The 18,945-nt window shown below is 42.9% G+C and overlaps 1 protein-coding gene across 1 annotated transcript; it reads left to right on the top strand.

Moving 5' to 3' along the window:
• The first annotated feature begins 621 nt into the window (after nucleotides 1-621).
• On the top strand, nucleotides 622-18,364 carry LOC134207253 (AP-3 complex subunit delta). The gene is made up of 9 exons (XM_062682973.1): nucleotides 622-1,615; nucleotides 1,896-2,165; nucleotides 2,404-2,477; nucleotides 13,849-13,997; nucleotides 14,061-15,193; nucleotides 15,260-15,416; nucleotides 15,481-15,630; nucleotides 15,694-15,823; nucleotides 16,176-18,364. Exons 1-9 carry the CDS (start codon nucleotides 1,154-1,156, stop codon nucleotides 16,753-16,755), a joined length of 3,105 nt encoding a protein of 1,034 aa, XP_062538957.1. The 5' UTR covers nucleotides 622-1,153; the 3' UTR covers nucleotides 16,756-18,364.
• Nucleotides 18,365-18,945: the final 581 nt, after the last annotated feature.

Below are 18,945 nucleotides of genomic sequence, written 5' to 3'. Positions count from 1 at the left end.
AAGCCTTTCGGGGATTTTCTCTGTCCGCCATGTATCTTGTGTAGCAAGTACAAAGGATACACTATGCCCAGGGTGTCGAGAAAGTTTCCAAGCCGAATACATCCTAGTCCGGACCGGGAATCGAACTTGCCATCTCCGGATTGGCAATCCTACGCATTTGCTACTGAAGACCCCACTCCGGACTTAAGAGCCTCACACATAGCAAACGTTTGCGTTGCATTTGACAGATTTCCCATGGGAAAACTGTTAAACGCAACGTAAACGTATCCTATGTGCAGGGCTCTTAGTCTGAGACAGTAGAAGTTGCAGTGAGAAATTTTAAGTGAAATGAAATAAAAAGTGAATAATGAAAAGTGGAAAGTGAGAAGAGGAAATGAGTAGTAAGAAAAAAAATTAAAAGTGAATATGAAGAAGAAAATTTAAAATTTTGAAAATTATTATTGCATTTAGGTACAGTGTGCATTTTACGCGCCAAAATGTATCCTGGTTGCCAGTGCCGCGTAGATTCCATGCATGCATGCTTCCATACCCCTCGTCATTCGCGTTCGTCGATTGTTTATTTTTAAAAACTCGACGAACAGCGTCGCGACGTTTTCGCGGAATTTTGACACATCAGCCCCGAGCGAGTCAAAACGTCAAACGCGAAGAAAAGTGCATCGTCGTCTGGTGTCGTCCGCGATCGAAAGCAAAAGGAAAATCAAATCGAACGCGACCATCGGAGTGTAGATTTTCAGTCATTTGGTTCGCAATTAAACATCCCCTCGAATGGTGCAACGATATTGACCAAACGAAATGATGACGTGCTGATCCGGAGAGTGTAATAGAGCGAAGGGTACTCGAAGAGTTTTGTTATCTTGGTGTTGCCCCGCGGCGCAGCTCCCCCTCGTCTTGTGGATGTGGCGAAAGTTGAATCTAGAGCTGCTGCGGATCAGGGCACTGATTGGCTCATCGTTCACTCGCTTGAGTCATTCTTGGTAAGCGGAACGCGAAACGAAAGAAAGCATAAAAGAAGAAAATTGCGACTGGCATCGCGTACTAATCAGCCCAGTAGCGGGCGTTTTTTGGCGATTGGAAGGAAAGTTAGGAGGGGGCGACTACTCCCACGCAACTCTCGCACCGTCGTCCCCAGCTGTTACCCCGGAACGGGTCCGGGATGGCCCTCAAGAAGGTGAAAGGCAACTTCGAGCGGATGTTCGACAAGAATCTAACGGATTTGGTACGAGGCATCCGCAACAACAAGGACAATGAGGCCAAATACATTGCCCAGTGCATGGAGGAGATCAAGCAGGAATTGCGACAGGACAACGTCAATGTGAAAGCCAACGCCGTGGCCAAGTTGACCTATCTGCAGATGTGCGGGTATGACATATCCTGGGCGGGGTTCAACATCATCGAGGTGATGAGCTCGAATCGGTTCACCTGCAAGCGGATTGGGTATTTGGCCGCCAGCCAGTGCTTCCATCCGGACAGCGAGCTGCTCATGCTGACCACCAACATGGTGCGGAAGGATCTGAGCTCGACCAATCAGTACGACGCCGGGGTGGCACTGTCCGGGTTGAGTTGTTTCATTTCGACGGATTTGTCCAGGGATTTGGCGAATGATATCATGACGCTGGTAAGAATGGCTTACGGTTTTTAAGAACTTTTTCTTATCGGATTTGTGTTTTTAAACTAATCTAATCTGATTCTATAATAGAGGTAATAATCCATAGAGGACGATTGTCGCTACTGTTCCTTTTGTTTTTATTCCTGAACATGCTTTGTCAAAACCTAAGGATTTTTTGTTGACGTTAGTTCCCAGCAAAAGATGTTTTGCCAGTGACGACAGCGACAATATTCCTCTATGATTTATTACCTTCAGATATTAAAATTCACAAAAAAAAAATCTATTTTAGATGAGTTCCACCCGACCGTATCTGCGCATGAAAGCCGTCCTCATGATGTACAAGGTATTTCTCCGGTATCCGGAGGCCCTCCGTCCGGCCTTTCCGAAGCTAAAGGAAAAACTAGAGGACCCCGACCCGGGGGTGCAGTCGGCCGCCGTGAACGTCATCTGCGAACTGGCTCGCAAGAATCCGAAAAATTACCTCTCGCTGGCGCCGATTTTCTTCAAACTGATGACCACTTCCACCAACAATTGGATGCTGATCAAGATCATCAAACTGGTAAGTGCGTCGGCTCTGCGCTATTTATTTTATTATTTTAATCGAAACGTGTGTCTTGTTGGGTGGAAACAGTTTGCCAGCCTGACGGCTATTGAACCGGCCCTGGGGAGAAAACTGACCCATCCATTAATTGAGTTGATTTCCAGGTTTCTATCGGACCCTTTTTTACTACGAATTGTTTTTAATTAGTTTATGTGTGATTGCTTCTATCCTTACCGATTTTTCTTACTATTTGCAGTTTGGTGCTTTAACTCCGCTAGAACCTCGATTAGGCAAAAAGCTAATTGAACCGTTGACCAATTTGATTCATAGGCAAGTTATTTATCATAAGGGCTTAGTAGCGAAAGATAGTCACATAGGCATAGTGAATAATGTTATGATCAAGGATTACAAACAGCGAGAAACTCCAGATAAAAGCATAACACTGGGGTCGCCTTTCACGTGGGTTGTTTTCCACAATATCGCAGAAGAATCAGTTGGAATTTAAATGTTGTGGAAATTGATGTAGACCGAAAAATTTAAAAATAGTAACCGCATTAAAAGCGACCCCAGTATATTTGTAAAACCTTGAAGGTGCAATATTCTGTCAATTTTTTTAAATTCTGGGAGGTCAGACTTTATTGATAAGTCAATAGTCCACTTACATTACTTGTTATCTATGTTATCTGCTTAGATGTAAACTAAAAAATGAACGTAACTTGTCCAGCAGAAGATCAAGCGAATGGAGCAACAGTAGCGGCGTGCAAGAAGGGTGATCAGAAGGCCAAAGCTACAATTGGCCTTATGGTCGACGACAGCCAGCGGAAACTTATTCAGGACACAGTCACTTCAAAGGAAGCGTGAGACAACCTCAAAAGGAATTACGAGCGCACAACTCTCATATCTCAAAAGAAGCTGTGCGATATGCGTTGTACTGATGCCGAGGACGTCGAGGAGCACATTACAGAGATGCAATTTCTCTTCGATCGCCTTTCGGTGGCCGGCCAGGTTTGGACGTTAATTTGCAAGTTTTCATGGTCCTCAGAAGCATGCCGGATTCTAACAACGGGTTTGGAAAGCAGATCGGATGCTGATCTAACCTTCGACCTAGTCAAGTTGAAGTTAATCGACGAGTTAGTAAACTGCTCTGGAGGATCGCAATCGGTATTGAAAGCGAGCACGAAAAAGCAAATTATTTGCCATGATTGCCACAAAGTTGGGCACTAACAGAAAGATCTGCCGTTCACTGGTGCAAAGCCAGTGGAAGGAACCAAGGAAGAATGGTTCGAAACCACCAGGATGGCGAAGGCAGTTTTCAGAGGCTTTAATTTCAAAGGGCGGCAAGCATGGTTTATGGGTAGCTAATTCTGGAGCAACTTCACACGTGGCAGCCAGTGAAGAATATTTTGATTCGCTAGACGAAACCATTTAAGATGACATCGTACTGGCAAACGGCATGAACACGAAATAAGATGAAAAAGGAATATGCCGCATTCAGTGCATTGGACCAAAAGGTTTTGTCAACAAAATGGCCCTCAGCAATAAGGTATTTGCTCCTGACCTTGAATCAAACCTGTTTTCGGTAAGATCTGCAACGAAAAAAGGAGCAATTGTTATTTTCGACGAAGAACGTTGCCACATTTTCAAGGGTGAGGAGGTAGTAGTAGTTGGAGTTGTCTCGGATGAGTTGTACAATCTTCGGCACATTTGGCACAAAGTAAAGCTAATTATTCGGAGATTTGCCAACATGCATGGCATAGAATTTTTGGCCATAGAGACCCGGGAGCAGTTGGTGTGCTGGAGAAGAATAATATGGTTACTGGTCTCAAAATTGTAAATTTTGGAGTCAAGGCAGTTTGCGAATGTTGCTTGGAAGTCAAATCCAAGAAGAAGACAAAACAAGCACTCGACCTGGTGCACACAGATCTATGCGGACCAATGAACACAGCTTCTCCAGGTGGGGTGGGTGTCAATACTTCATTGCCATCACAGACGACTTTACGCGCTACTCGATGGTGATTGGTGCTATAGATTATATCAAACAGTATGTTCAAGAGATGAAGACAATGCTTGAAAGACTACCGAAAGTTCTTCGATCGGATCAGAAGGGCAAATTCCAAGACGAAAAATAAAAAATGTTTGCTGTCAGGAAGGCATTCGACAGCAGTTTTGCACCAGCTATACACCAGCATGCTACCTTCAAAATCTATGGACGAGCTTTCGAGCTATGGACATTGGAGAAGCCTGACGTCAATCATCTGCAGTCGTTTGGGTCACAAGCTTATGTATGGATCCCGAAGGAGAAGCGCTCCAAGCTGGACTCAAAATCGGTATAAATAACATTTGTTGATTATTCGCAACAGCGTAAAGGATATTGTCTTCTGGATCTATCAACGAACAAGATCGGCGTGTCACGTCATGCTGGTTCATTCCAGCAGAAGAAGTTTCCGAAACTGAAAATTAGCTAGAAAATATTGTATTCTACCCATTCACCCGACTGGCCCCTACACACCAAGATGAACCCCGAACGCATGATGAGGCAATGCGCAGTAAAGATTGTTACGCGCGGAAGAAAGGAAGGGACAAGGAGTTTGCTTCTCTTCAAGAAACTTTGACATGGGTGACAAAGCCTGAAAACTAAAGCCAATCAGATGCAAAGGATCTTTAGGAAGAAGCTCAACGAATATGGTCCGGTAATCCGCTATAAACTTGTAGCTCAAGGCTATACTTACTTACTTAATGGGCTACAGCTCTTCGATGAACCTACGCCGAATGGAGTATCCTTCTCCACTGGACTCGATCCTGGGCCAATCGCTTCCAGTCGCCCTGCACATTGAGCGCCCTCAGGTCCTCTTCAACTGCAAAAAGCCATCGTGTACGCGGCCTTCCACGAAGCCTGCGGCCTCTTCCGGGTTCTCTACTAAATATTATCTTCGCTTGACGTTCTTCCGGCATACGAACAACGTGACCAGCCCACCGTAGTCTGCCGTGATGTATAAGCTTAATAATATACAGCCCTTCAAGGGGCCCTCCTTAGCCGTGCGGTAAGACGCTCATCTTACAATGTTCTGTGAAATTGTTCTGTAGCATACCAACTACCGTTTTTGAAATTCTGAGCTCAATCGAGCAATCAGAACCAATTTCCAGATCGAATGAGTGACGAAGGAGTATTTTCCTATACATTTTGACTGAAATCCCCATAAAAACTTCAAATTAATTGCGCCAGCTTATGCAACAAGGGATTGACCTGAAATTTTGAGAGCTTGAGCTTGCTGAGCTGAGCTGAGCTTGATTGACTGCTCGTAGTTGCTACTCCATTATGACCAGATCAGCTGTTCTTGCACACGGACCCAACAGATGTTTGCTTGGGACTAGCACACATCTTCAATGTACAAGAACTGGTGATCTCATTTGTTAGGTCATACTGGCGCCTGCCACGTCAGAATGCAAGTCAATGTAGGGAAGGGGGAGGAAATGATGATGCAATCACTCGCCCACTGCAAGCCGAATATACCTCTGCACTTGCCACGAGTTCATGCGGAATTTGTTGAAATTTCTGGGTTAGGTTGGAAAGGCAGAGGTCCGTCTTGGTTAACGAGCTGCCAATGTGATAGATAGGAGAAGGTAACTGATGGAATTTCTAATTGGATGTAGGAAACGAGCTCTATAGTTCATTTCCAATTCTAGCAGATTACTGTTAGAATACTCAAGTTGAAGGCATAGGAATAGTAATGGAAACGGTATGGAAGTCCATTTCCAGTTCTAGCGATTGCTAGAACATGAGAAATAAAGAGAAAGATACAAAGTAGGAGAATGGAACGGACCTGGGAACGAACCCACGACCTCCTGCGTATGAGGCAGAAGCAGTAGCCATATGACTACCAAGCCCGCTGCGTATGAGGCAGAAGCAGTAGCCATATGACTACCAAGCCCGCAGGGATTGACCTGAAATTTTGAGAGATTGATTTTCTCACCCAAAGACACAATCCTGGGGAGTGCCCCGTGGAATTCGACAACTTTTTGTTTCCAGGGCCAGTCTAATGTAGCTGCTACTGTCCTCCTAGACGGAATACAGAGCAGTACACTAGGGCAGCGGTTCTAAACCTTTTTTTTTAAAGGGACCCCTTTTGCATTAATTTAGGGAACCCCCTCTTGAAAGTTGACTTTCAATCCTCTTGAAAACATAATTCCGAGCCCTGAAGTAGCCCTCTTGTAGAGAGGCTTCCGCGCCTCTTGAAGGCGGTTTTCGAGCCACTTGAAAGAAGGCTTCCTTCGCATCTTGAAAGGACGCTTCGGAGCCTCTTGAAAGGGGGGGCTTTTGAGCCTCTTGAAAAGAGGCTTTCGAGCCTCTAGAAAGATCTTGAAAGAAGGCTTTTGAGCCTATTGAAAAGAGGCTTCCGAGCCTCTTGAAAGGAGGCTTCCGAGCCTCTTGAAAGGAGGCTTCCGGGCCTCTTGAAAGGAGGCTTCCGAGCCTCTTGAAAGGAGGCTTCCGAGCCTCTTGAAAGGAGGCTTCCGAGCCCCTTGATAGGAGGCTTCTGAGGCCTCTTGAAAGGAGGCTTCTGAGCCTCTTGAAAGGAGGCTTCTGAGCCTCTTGAAAGGAGGCTCTGAGCCTCTTGAAAGGAGGCTTCTGAGCCTCTTGAAAGGAGGCTTTGAGCCTCTTGAAAGGAGGCTTCCGAGCGATGGTGGCGTTTTGAACACCTTTTCACCCCTGTAACCAACATGTCGCGGGTGGGCTGCGGGGACCTCAGTATACACGGGAACAAATCCATTCCCGAAAATGATAAATATGACTCATGATTTCATGAATCTAGTGCGATTTCATGTTATGAAAATACACCATGATTATGAATCGGTGTTGAACTTAGTCTGTAGATTAAAAAAACACCTTAATAAAGATTAAAAAAAAAAATGATTATGAATCATGATTTCATGATTTGTTTTATGATCTGTTTACCCATAACGCGTTGGTGCGTTACGTTTTGTGGTACCAACGACAAATCATAGTGACGGCTCATGAAATCATGAGTCATCCAACCAGAAATCATGAATTAGACTCATGAAAATGGGAGTTCTATTCTGGAAATCATGAGTCACTCGATCCGAAACCATGAGTCAAATTCATGAAAATGGGAGCTTCCTGCATGACGGAGATCTCGACACATTTATGGTATTTCGTTTTGAAAATTGAAACAATCAATACAATCAATAATTGTGCATTGTTGCACAAGTTTTGCAAATTCATGGGCTCATGAGTACGAAAATTGGTTGTTTTATGTACCAGATTCGCAATGCCACGAGATAAATCAGTGAAACCAATTTTTGCGAAAACAGCATCTTGATTCATATCTGCAAAAAGAATATTATGCTTGCAAAGTCGTGGCCATTTGACATGGTGATCGAGTTGTAGATGTACTAAAATGAAAAGAAAAATTACCTTATATAGTTTTCCTACGAATGCATTTAAGATTAGACATCTTCTTTCAACCACGAAATTTTCCAACCATGGATGTAGAATGTCTGATGGCCTTAAAGATGCATTTCCGATGATATATTGGTTTGTTTTCCCAAAACTTCACGTGACTTAGGAAAGGTAGTTGCGTTCATTAAGCTGCAGTAATCTAAAACTAAACTTGCCTATTTTAGTTGATTCTTCACGTTTCCTTCTATGCCCATATTCACATTAAGCACTTCACTGTTCAATAAGTTCGAATACACTTTCAAAAAATATTTAAAAATTGTAATTAAATTATTTCTTTTCCCGGTTACATTTCATTGAAAGTATTGTTTATAAGGAACGTTTGTAACATTTCTTCTGGAATGACCTTTATTTTGTACTTCTTCACGAGCTTCAAACGTTTCTGAAATCCATCGCAAGCGGCACGCACGGTCTGCATGGGCATTTCGTTCCAGATTTTGAGAATTACGTCTTGAACAGGTCCAAGGTACTGACCTAGTATTCGTACAGCTTTAACATAATAAAGGACCATACAAGAAAGTTAAGAGGCTTCAAATCCGGGAAGCTGGGAGGTCGCAAAGTTTTGTCCAAAAAGTCGATGAAATTGTCCCCATATAAGGCTTAAATCGCATTTTTCGTGTATAAAGGGTTATCGTCCTATTGGAACATGTAGGGCTGATCTCCGTCTTATCACCGGGCTACTGGGGGTATCAATCTTCCCCAAAATCTCAGTTTTGTAGTACACCGCAATGATTTTGACCTTCAAAAAATGCTGTTTACAATGCCCCAATCCATTTTCACCGCGCGTAATAAACAAACAACAAGTGACAGAATGTCAACACCACACACATCCGTTAGCGTATATATACCGTATATATACTTATACAGAATATGTACATTGGGCTTACAAACACAATGATCAAACATTTGTATTCGAACTTATTGAACACCCTGTACAATTGAACAAGAAGCTTATTGCTCACAGAACAATTTAAATAATCGAAAAGAAAGACCGCTTAACGTAATGGGCCGCGGTTTGACAGATACGGCCGTAAAGGTAACGCTTATTGCAATCATGAATTATGATCATGGTTGCAGTTGTTATGACTCATGATTTAAGTAAATTTGCTCATGAAATCATGAGTCATAATCATGATTTCATGAAATAAGACGGTTCATGAATTCATGATTTTAAAATCATGAAAACAGTAACCGATTTGTTTCCGTGTACGAATATAGAGGTAATTGCGGTCCATGTGCGATTGTTTTTGCCGGGGTGCTCCACTCTAAAAAATCATCACGTCATATTCACGTGAAAAATCACGTAACTGATCTGTCTTGAACAAACGACGATTGTTACGTGACGTTAGTAATGTTCACCTGAAATTCACGTAACTTGTACTAAAAATCATGGTGAATATGTTTGTATGTACTCGTAAACAATTTAGGTGAGATTGTGTTCGTCTGATTGCAGCTTCGGTATTTGCGGAAAAACAGCATTGTAAACAATCTTCACGTCAGATTTACCTGAAAACAAATATGGTTCTCATCCACCATACTTTTCACGTGAGATTGACTTGACACTCACGTACGAATGAATGACACATAACCTAAACATATTTAGGCTTCGCAGAAGTAAGCGATATTTCAGGTGCAACTACGGGGATTTTGAAAAAAAAACATCAACGGAAGTCGGATGAAATTTATAAGATTCGTAGTGATATGGAAGAAGACGAAGCTACATGAAGATAGAAATTACAGTTTTTCGATTGCGTTAATTTGAAATGTTATTCCAGATTTCAGCTTCCAAGGGTGGACTACTTTTTGAATTATTTTACAGCGGAAATAGCAGCAATTTCCGAGAAATAAACTAGTTTCATCATTTCTCAACAAATCTGATAAATTTTATTCGATATTCGTCAGTAACTTTGATTTGTTCTCCAACAGTGTTTTTGCGATAACTTCGAAGCGCAATGGCCGAATGACAGCATTCTCTGTCTAATGATAAACACATCGTTCTGCATCAAATGATTTTTAACACATCAACATGCGACGAGGTCTCCGTTTTACGGCTGCGGGCGTCACTAACTTATTTTGTATTTATTAAAAAAAACATTTTTGCAATATATTTCAAACCATGTAGTGGTTGCCTGATTTCATGTAGCTTTCACTAAAAGTTCACGTAACCGGTACGTAGAATTCACGTAAGGTTCACCTGATCAAACACGTAACTACTTTCAAACTTCACGTCATTAGTACTGGAAAATCCAGTCAGATTCACCGGATAAATCACGTAACTCAACGAAGCTAAACTTTGTTCAGGTTACATGTCATTCAGGTCACTCTTACGTGAAAAGTATGGTGGATGAGAACCACATTTTTTTCAGGTAAATATGACGTGAAGATTTTTCAGAGTGTCGTCTCCTCAGTGAGTTACTGGTAGAGACCGTTAGGTAACTGTCGTGGCTTACGATCGACGGGTAGTGAGGATAAAACCAATGAAGTCGATGTGTTTTTAATGCTTTATGCGTTAGCATAAGTGTGAGCGTTCTCAATAGTCTCCTCCTGAAGTATTGCTTAATTGCGGGTCGGGGGTATCAGGTATCAGAACGTCGGCTCCAGGGGCACGTTCACCTCAATTTGGGAGATTTGTGCCATCGCCTTCACAGCCTTTTTCATCACACACCTGACGAAAAAGGAAGTGAACAAAAAGGAAAGGAATGTGGATGGGAGAACAAAGGGAATGTTTGGAAAAGGGCCCTTGAAGAGGGCATACAACGCATAAGCGTACAAGAGCTTATAGCTCCTTACCACAACGGGTTATGAACAACAAAATACTCTGAAGGTTCAGGTTTCTGAAGTCAATTTCACTAAGTAAGTGTTTACCAAATATTTGAAAGCGCAATTCTGCATAGACTGGGCAGTTACATATTAGATGATAAGAAGTTCCATAATCGGATTCACAACTATCACAAACAGATGATTCAACGCGTTGAATATTTGCCATGTGATAGTTCAGTCGGCAGTGACCTGTCAAGGCCTTGACTAAGATACTGCAATTCTGTTTAGACAGATTAGCTAAATAGCTTGCTACTACCGGAGATGGCTCCCGGATGTACAATTTTGTTTGATGACATGAATCCAGACTACTCCAATGCTATTTGTGCTGAGTGACAGCCCAAGAGTTGATCAAAAGCTTCACCCAACACTTGGATATTGGAATAGCTGGCTCAGGACTAACTCATCAGCCAATTCGTTTCCAGCTATGGAAGCATGGTCAGGTACCCATATAAGGTGTAAAGTATTAACTGAATTCAGTTCCTCAATTTGAGTTCGACATGCGATTACTAACTTCGACCTTGAGTTGGCCGAGGCGAGAGCTTTAATAGCTGCTTGGCTATCTGAACAGAAGTATATTACTTTGCCTATAATGCGTTGCTGCAGTGCAGATTGCACTCCACACATGATGGCAAATATTTCCGCTTGAAAGACAGTGCAGTGTGTACCCAGTGAGTGTGACTGTTCCAATCTCAGCTCACGCGAATAGACGCCTGCACCTGCTCTACCTTCGAGGAGGGAGCCGTTAGTGTAACAAACTATGCTCTCCGACATACTTCTCTCCAAATAGCCAGATGTCCACTCATTCCGCGAGGGAATTGTGTTGAAAATGTCCTATAAGGAAAACTACTAACGTGTGTGAGATCACTTGGAGCAAGAAAAATTTTGTCCCAATTAACCATAAGCGGTAACAACGAAGTGTGTGTAGAACTGCGGTTTACAGGATTATCTTCTATAAAACCGAGTACCGATAGTCGGTAAGTACAAGAAAATGCATCTTGTTTGAGATGTATGTGTAGTGGGGCCACGTCGAAAAGAACTTCGAGAGCAGCCGTGGGAGTTGAAGAGAACGCACCAGTCATTGCCATTAGGCACATCCTTTGAAGATGGCCTAATTTAGACTGAATTGTCCTCACTTCCCCCTTTTGCCACTACACAAGACACCCATAAGCCAAAATTGGTCGTACAACTGTTATGTAAATCCATTTGATATATTTGGGTTTAAGACCCCAAGTTTTACCAAAGGTTCGTCGGCATTGGCCGAAAGCCATACACGCCTATTTGATTCTGAACTCAATGTTAGGAGTCCAGGAAAGCTTTGAATCCAAAATTAGACCCACATACTTTACTTGATCAGTTACATTGATTTCAGAACCAAAAAGATGTAATGGACGAATACCATTACGATTACGTTTTTCCGTGAAAAGAACAATAGATGTTTTATTCGGATTGACCGAAAGGCCATATTGGCGACACAAACAAGGCAGTAATGCAGAAACCCACTATCAATGTTAGATAGTCGTCGGCAAATCCATAGGTAGGAAAACCGCCATTATTGAGTAACCTCAATAGCGTATCTGCAACGAGGTTCCACAAAAGTGGAGATAATACTCCCCCTTGAGGGCATCCGCAGACACTTAATTTCCTAATCGCTGCTTGACGTAATGTCGAGTAGAGATGTCGGTTTTTAAGCATCTGGTGAATCCATTTGGTAATAATATTAGGTAGCCCATGACAACGTGCGGCTTCCAATATTGCATCGAAAGACACGTTGTCGAAAGCACCTTCAATATCTAAGAAAGCACCCAAGCACGATTGCTTTTGAGCGAATGCTTTCTCGATATCGTACACAACCTTGTGTAGAAGAGTCACGGTGGACTTTCCAGATTGGTAAGCATGTTGATTAACATGAAGAGGCATGTTTGCCAAACAGATTGATTGATAATACGTTCTAAGCATTTCAGAAGAAATGAGGTCAGACTGATGGGTCTAAAACTCTTTGCTTCTTCATACGAAGCACGTCCTCCTTTTGGGATAAACTTTACAGTGACATCCCGCCAGGATATGGGAATATACCCAGTAGCAAAACTGCATACTAAAAGCTTTTTCAAAACATGTTTGATATGCTCAAAACCTCTCTGAAGTAGAACGGGATAAATCCCATCCTCCCCTGGAGATTTGTAGGGAGCAAAACTGTTAAGTGCCCATTGAATCGATTCGGTAGTTATGATTCTACGTGCTTGAGCCCAAGACCCATAGCTACATGAAAAGACATCAGGATCATCCGAAGATGTTATACAGACACATCCAGGGAAGTGCGTATCAAATAAGTGCTCTAACGATTCTTCATCAGAAGAAGTGTAGTCGCCATTTGGCTTGCGAATTTCGCCAACTTGGAAATCCTTGGATCTCGCAAGAATTTTATTCAATCGACTGGCTTCACTCAAATTGGAAACATTTGCACAAAGGTTTTTCCAGCCGGATCGTTCAGCAGATCGTAGAGCCTTCTTGTAAGCTTTGCGAGCCAACTTGAAAGAATCCGTCTCTGCTGAATGGCGTCTGTTCCAACTCCTTCTGCACTGCTTCCTTAGCTTAGCCAAATCGGAATTCCACCAAGGGGTTCCTCTTGAGGTTTTTACAGAACGTAAAGGGCAAGCTTCTTCGAAAGATTCCATGATGTGCAACGTCAACTGCATCATCCAAGTCGGTAGGAGTTTCTATAGAAGGTAGATATCCATGAAATTTGGTAGAGAGCAACTCTGTGTAAAGATCCCAGTTTGTTGGACGAGGATTTCTAAAACGCAAGGTCTGCGAAGTAACATTCAAATGAACAAAGTAGATGTAGCGATGGTCTGATATCGATTCCTCATCTGACACATGCCAATTCGTCAACTCGTGACTGATTCTATTGGAGCAAAGGGTTATGTCTAACACTTTTACTCTATTAGATACCATAAAGGTTGGGCGATTGCCTATGTTAAGTAAACTGAAGTATTGCTTAATTGCGGGTCGGAGGTACGGACTGGCGAAAGGGGGGTTTTGGGTCTAGTGGGTCGGGTGAGCCCATCTCTACGCTACCTGTGTTAACCTCTTCAGGCAGGTGTCTGTTTGCAGATTTCCGTTTACCCCTGCTCGAAACAAAAATGCGCACATTGTTTTCGCTTAATGTATCGTAGTCATGCAGAACATCCTGCGTTTTATTTACAATAGGCTTAATTTAAGGTCGATAGTTAATAAATCATGTATCAAATTAGTCTCGCATTTGTAATCCTGTAAATATTGATAGTAGATCATTAATAGCCTTAAGTAGGAAAATTCAGATGCTAGCCAGCAAGTATTCATTACACTAGTCTTCCAAAATGACTTTCCAAATCTAACGTACGCCTTCCCAAATCGTATTCTGTTCCACAGCACCTCAGCGATGAGTCTGCTGTACGAGTGCATCAACACGGTTATCGCCGTGCTGATAAGCATCAGCAGTGGTATGCCCAATCATAGCGCTTCCATCCAGTTGTGCGTGCAGAAGCTACGCATCCTCATCGAAGATTCAGACCAAAACTGTAAGTGCTCAACGGTAATAAACCTATAAAAAATCGATCAATTCAATAATCCGTTCGTTACAGTGAAATATCTTGGTCTTCTGGCAATGTCCAAAATCCTCAAGACCCATCCGAAGAGTGTTCAAACCCACAAGGATCTCATCCTGGCCTGTCTGGACGACAAGGACGAATCGATTCGACTGCGGGCGCTGGATCTGCTGTACGGCATGGTGTCCAAGAAGAACCTGATGGAGATTGTGCGGCGTCTGCTGGGGCACATGGAGCGGGCTGAAGGGTCCGCCTACAGGGACGAACTGCTGTTCAAGGTGATTGAAATCTGCTCGCAAGGATCGTACCAGTATGTGACCAACTTCGAGTGGTACCTGACGGTTATGGTAGAGCTGATTCAGTTGGAATCCGGATCCAAGCATGGCAAGGTGATTGCTACGCAGTTGTTGGATGTGGCCATTCGTGTCCAGGCGGTGAGAAGCTTTGCCGTTAACGAAATGTCGAGTCTGTTATCGAGTTATCCGGTGTCCGCCCAGAACAGTACCATGCATGAGGTTCTGTACGCAGCGGCTTGGATTGTGGGCGAATTTGGAACGCATCTGGACAATCCGGAACAGACGTTGAGCACACTGCTGCAGGCCCGACAAGTGCCTGGACATATACAGGCCGTGTACGTTCAGAATGCGGCCAAACTGTTTGCTAATCTTGTTCACGATTGTCTCGAGGAGGACAACTTGGCGGACATCCGGAAGTATTGTGACCTTCTGCTTGAGGGTCTCCCGGTTTATCAGAGCTCTGGGGACATTGAAGTGCAGGAGCGCGCCAGCTCGGCGTTTATGATGGTACAGATGCTGAAGGATAGACTAGCAGGAAGTAGTTCGGACATTTTGACGGACATAGCAAGCACGGTGGACGAAGCGGAGGTATTGGGAAAACAGGCAATCCCTGCCGATGTAGGGGCGATGATACAGGAGATCCGGGAGCTGTTCGTAGGGGATTTGAATCCGGTGGCGCCGAAGGCGCAACGAAAGGTTCAACTACCGGAAGGGCTGGATCTGGACGAGTGGATCAACGAGCCGCTGGAGTCGAACAGCGAATCCAGCGATGAGGAGAAGTTTTCGTTGTTTGTTGGGAACAGTGACGACCGAGAGGCAAATGGGGATCATAAGCACTACAAGAAGGAACATACGCAAGAGGAACTGGAGCGGGTACGATCCATATAAAGATTTGGTGATTCTAAATCGAAAATTAATTAATTTGTAATATATTTGCAGATTCGTGAAGCACGTATTATGGAGCAAACGAATAATCCCAATTATCTCAAGTCGGCCAAAAAGAAGGACGCGGGCGGCGAATATCAAAATTCGACGGAAAACTATGAGGATATTCCGATTGCGGAAATCGCTCTTGAGGTGCCTCTTCAGATACATTGTGAGACTGCTGCAAATCGATTCTTAAGTTTGAGATCATTTCTGATTTTTAAATATTCTTTCAGCCAACACTAAACGATCTGATAAGTATCTAATGGAACAACAAAAAACGGGCAAATCCAGCGGACGTAGTAAGAAATCTAGCAGTAAGAAGTCCAAGCGGCATAAGAAGAGCAGCAAGCATCATTACTCGGAGAGTGACTCCGATAGTGACGGTACGACTATACGATGCTCCGAATGGGATTCAAACATATTGATTTTTTTTATGAATTTTGCAGACCCCAAACCCGTACACGTTGTAAATACGGTAGTTGAACTGCCGGAAGGTGCAATCATGTCCGACACGGAAGACAAGGTGACCGAGGACCCGGACGATCCTCACCGCGCGTTGGACATCGATTTGGATGTGTAAGATTTCTTTATACATATTACTGTATCTTTATATTTGGGAATGTTTGTTCAAGCTTTGCTTTTTCGGTTTAACGAAGAAGTTTATTAGACAAGATCTGCCGACTGGCGATATTCCATTTTATCATATCCGTCTAAGCATTTTTCGAAAGTCAGTACGAGAAAATGAACTTCACCTCTTGTCGAATTGGCTAATGCTGAGCCTCGATTAACAAAATGTCACACTTTAAATCTGAGATACAAATCAAAGTGGCTTCACTTTGTCAACATTGGCCGTTCTTTTGATCAAAGTGGTTTTTACAATGCGCCCAATTTTAACAATCTCTCACTTTTCTCTCTCTCTCTTGAATAGACCCGTCGATGAACGCCCGTCGCATGGATCCCGGAAATCGGCCCCATCCAGCAACAACAATGGCAATCCAAATCTGCTAATATCGCGGGTACCAGAAGTGACATCGTCTGAAAAATCCGCAACATCCAAACGCAATCTCATTAGTTCGACCGTCGATCCGGAAGAGGGGAAGTCGTCGTCTTCGCACCGGCACCACCACAAAAAGGACAAGAAGAAGAACAAGAACAAAGATCCGCATCGGGAGAGGCGGCAGCATCGCAAGAACGAAGATCCGGAAGACACTAAACAGCAGGTAAGTAAAACATCCTCTCATTCTTCCATCGGTTCGCGAACCACCGTCGAAGGCCGCCCGGTGACCCTTCTCGGGCCAGAGGTGACAGATGAACCGAAGACGAAGAAAAAGTCCCACAAAAAGGACCACCATACGCAATCGAGTATCTCCGCAAATGGTGACCAGCAGGAGCCGAATGAGAAAAAGCCCCACAAAAAGTCCAAGAAATCGAAGAAAGAAATGAAAACCGGAATTAGCGGTTATGAGGAAGCACTCGGTATATCCACCCCTAGCAAGGAAATTATTTAATAGATCCTAAAGACGGACCTGGAGCACTTCTTAATCGGAAAACGTGAACGAAACCTCCTTTATTGCAGAAGCCTTTTTCCCTTTCGCTCGTCTTTGCTAGAATATTATCCCCTTCGCCGCCTAGGTATCAATGCAAGCCCCCCACATCGATAGGAAATACGCCCGAAAGTACTCATCCCCCTGGTCTTTTAAGCCTCATAATAGAATGCGCGAAAAATAAACAATAGTTTAAAGTCGTGTAGCGGACACACGATCGTTATCTACGATAGCGGCACCTAGTGGCGACTTGTATCGTATCGTAACACAGTCGCATACAAGACGTTGCACTCAACTGAGTGTGAGCTGGAGAGCCAATAGACTTCAAACCTATAGATTAGGGTGTCTCGGAAAAGGCAATGTTGGAAAGGTTAACGGGAAATCAGAAGCAAACATAAGTGGACCAGAAGGGACCGAAATATTTGTTGGTTTAAGCCGACGGAATCTGAGCCAAAGCGCTTGTCTCCATGAGAAATATTTGAATATTTTTGAAAACAATTTACAATAAAAAAAAACTTGATTGAAACTTGTATATTTTTATTCAATTTGTTGTTGAATTTACATTAGGCAAGCAGATTCGATCAATTCAGTGAAAGGTAAAATGTTTTCAACCTCCATTCAATTTATTTCAAAACTCAAAATGAATTTGTTCAGATATTCTTGGTGTCAAGTGACTAGTTCAATCCATTTGAATAGTCTTAGAGCGGTCTCACACTTCCTGGAAATTTTTTGCTAGTTTTTTAATCCCCGTATATTTTTGATTTAGCTTCTTTGAAAATGTGAGGAAACTAATCACATGGACTATATTCTCAAGCTATGCTTTTTAACATCATTTGAGTTCTAAGAGAAGCCATGATTAAACAGATCTTTTCTAACATTAGGTTTTTGAGACACTCATCTATAGATCTTATAAAAAGAAAGAAAATAAAGTCGAATTTTATCAGCCCAATCCAACAGAAACAGTGAAAACAAAACTGTAACCCAGTCTATGAATAAGCAACTAAACTAACAGATTTTAGGCAAGTTTTTGAATTTAAAAAAAAGTCGGTGCGCATATTTGCTTTGTGCTCTACTAGAAACAACACTATTGAAGTAAACCCGCTGTGTAATAACTGAATATTGTAAATTAACGAAAGTACGATGTTGAATCAGAGGAAACGTTTGGAATCCGAGGAGATTTTACGCCCCGCAATGTATGCTTTACGCATAACAGAGGTGTTGTTAGTTCAACAACCTTTTCATAGATGTAACAACTGTAGTAGCAGAAGTACTAAATAATCAAAGCCAAGAATCGATCGATCAAATTAGATGGCAAGGATGAAACAGCAAGAATATACTTTAGGATATAGAATACCGTCGAGACTGCACCGTCATCGATGACAAACAGAATCTATCAGACGAGATTGTGAGAAGGAGAGGTAAAACAAAATGGCATCCACTAAAACCCTAGGTGATGATTGTTAATTAATCAGTAATTACATTGCATATGATCATTATACTATTATTATTATTACGATTATTACTATTATGAAGCAGGAAAGCCGTAAATATATAATTTATCTAATAATTCGTGGTTGATTGTGGTATGGATGTGGAGATAGAATGAAAGAATTATATCACTTGAATGTAGAATGCATTAGCAACGTTATGCAGCGTGCAGATAGTTCAGACCTCTCAGGCTTGATTAGCAGCATTTTCTGTAAAAAAAAGGGGGGTTCCTGGGAAAATCATCGGCCTCATCGAGGCACAGTACGAGGCCTTCACGTGTAGAATGCGGCACAATGGGGTCTTGTCCGACCCTATCCGGTGCTATCCGGGTCGTAGCTGGTGTGAGGCAAGGATGTATTATATCACCGTTATTATTCCTCATTCCAAACCGCGGGCTGTTATGGCAGCCCATAACCATGGAGCATCTAAACGACATCGAATTGGCTGACGTTACACTCCTCGCTCAACGACGCTCTGATATGCAGAGTAAGCTCAACGACCTTACCGAGTGTTTTTCTACAGCAGGTTTAGTCATCAACATCAACAAAACCAAATCGTTGGATGTTAAACACGGTGACCCCTTCCAGTTACACAGTAGCAGGGCAATCAGTGGAGAATGTTGAAAGCTTCCAATATCTTGGTAGGGCGCTCTTTGTGCTTTTAAGA

This window comes from Armigeres subalbatus, chromosome 1, assembly GCF_024139115.2.
Source record: "Armigeres subalbatus isolate Guangzhou_Male chromosome 1, GZ_Asu_2, whole genome shotgun sequence".
NCBI classification, from domain to species: domain Eukaryota; kingdom Metazoa; phylum Arthropoda; class Insecta; order Diptera; family Culicidae; genus Armigeres; species Armigeres subalbatus.
Note: the sequence above shows the minus strand (reverse complement) of the source record. Positions and strands in the feature narration are given on the sequence as shown.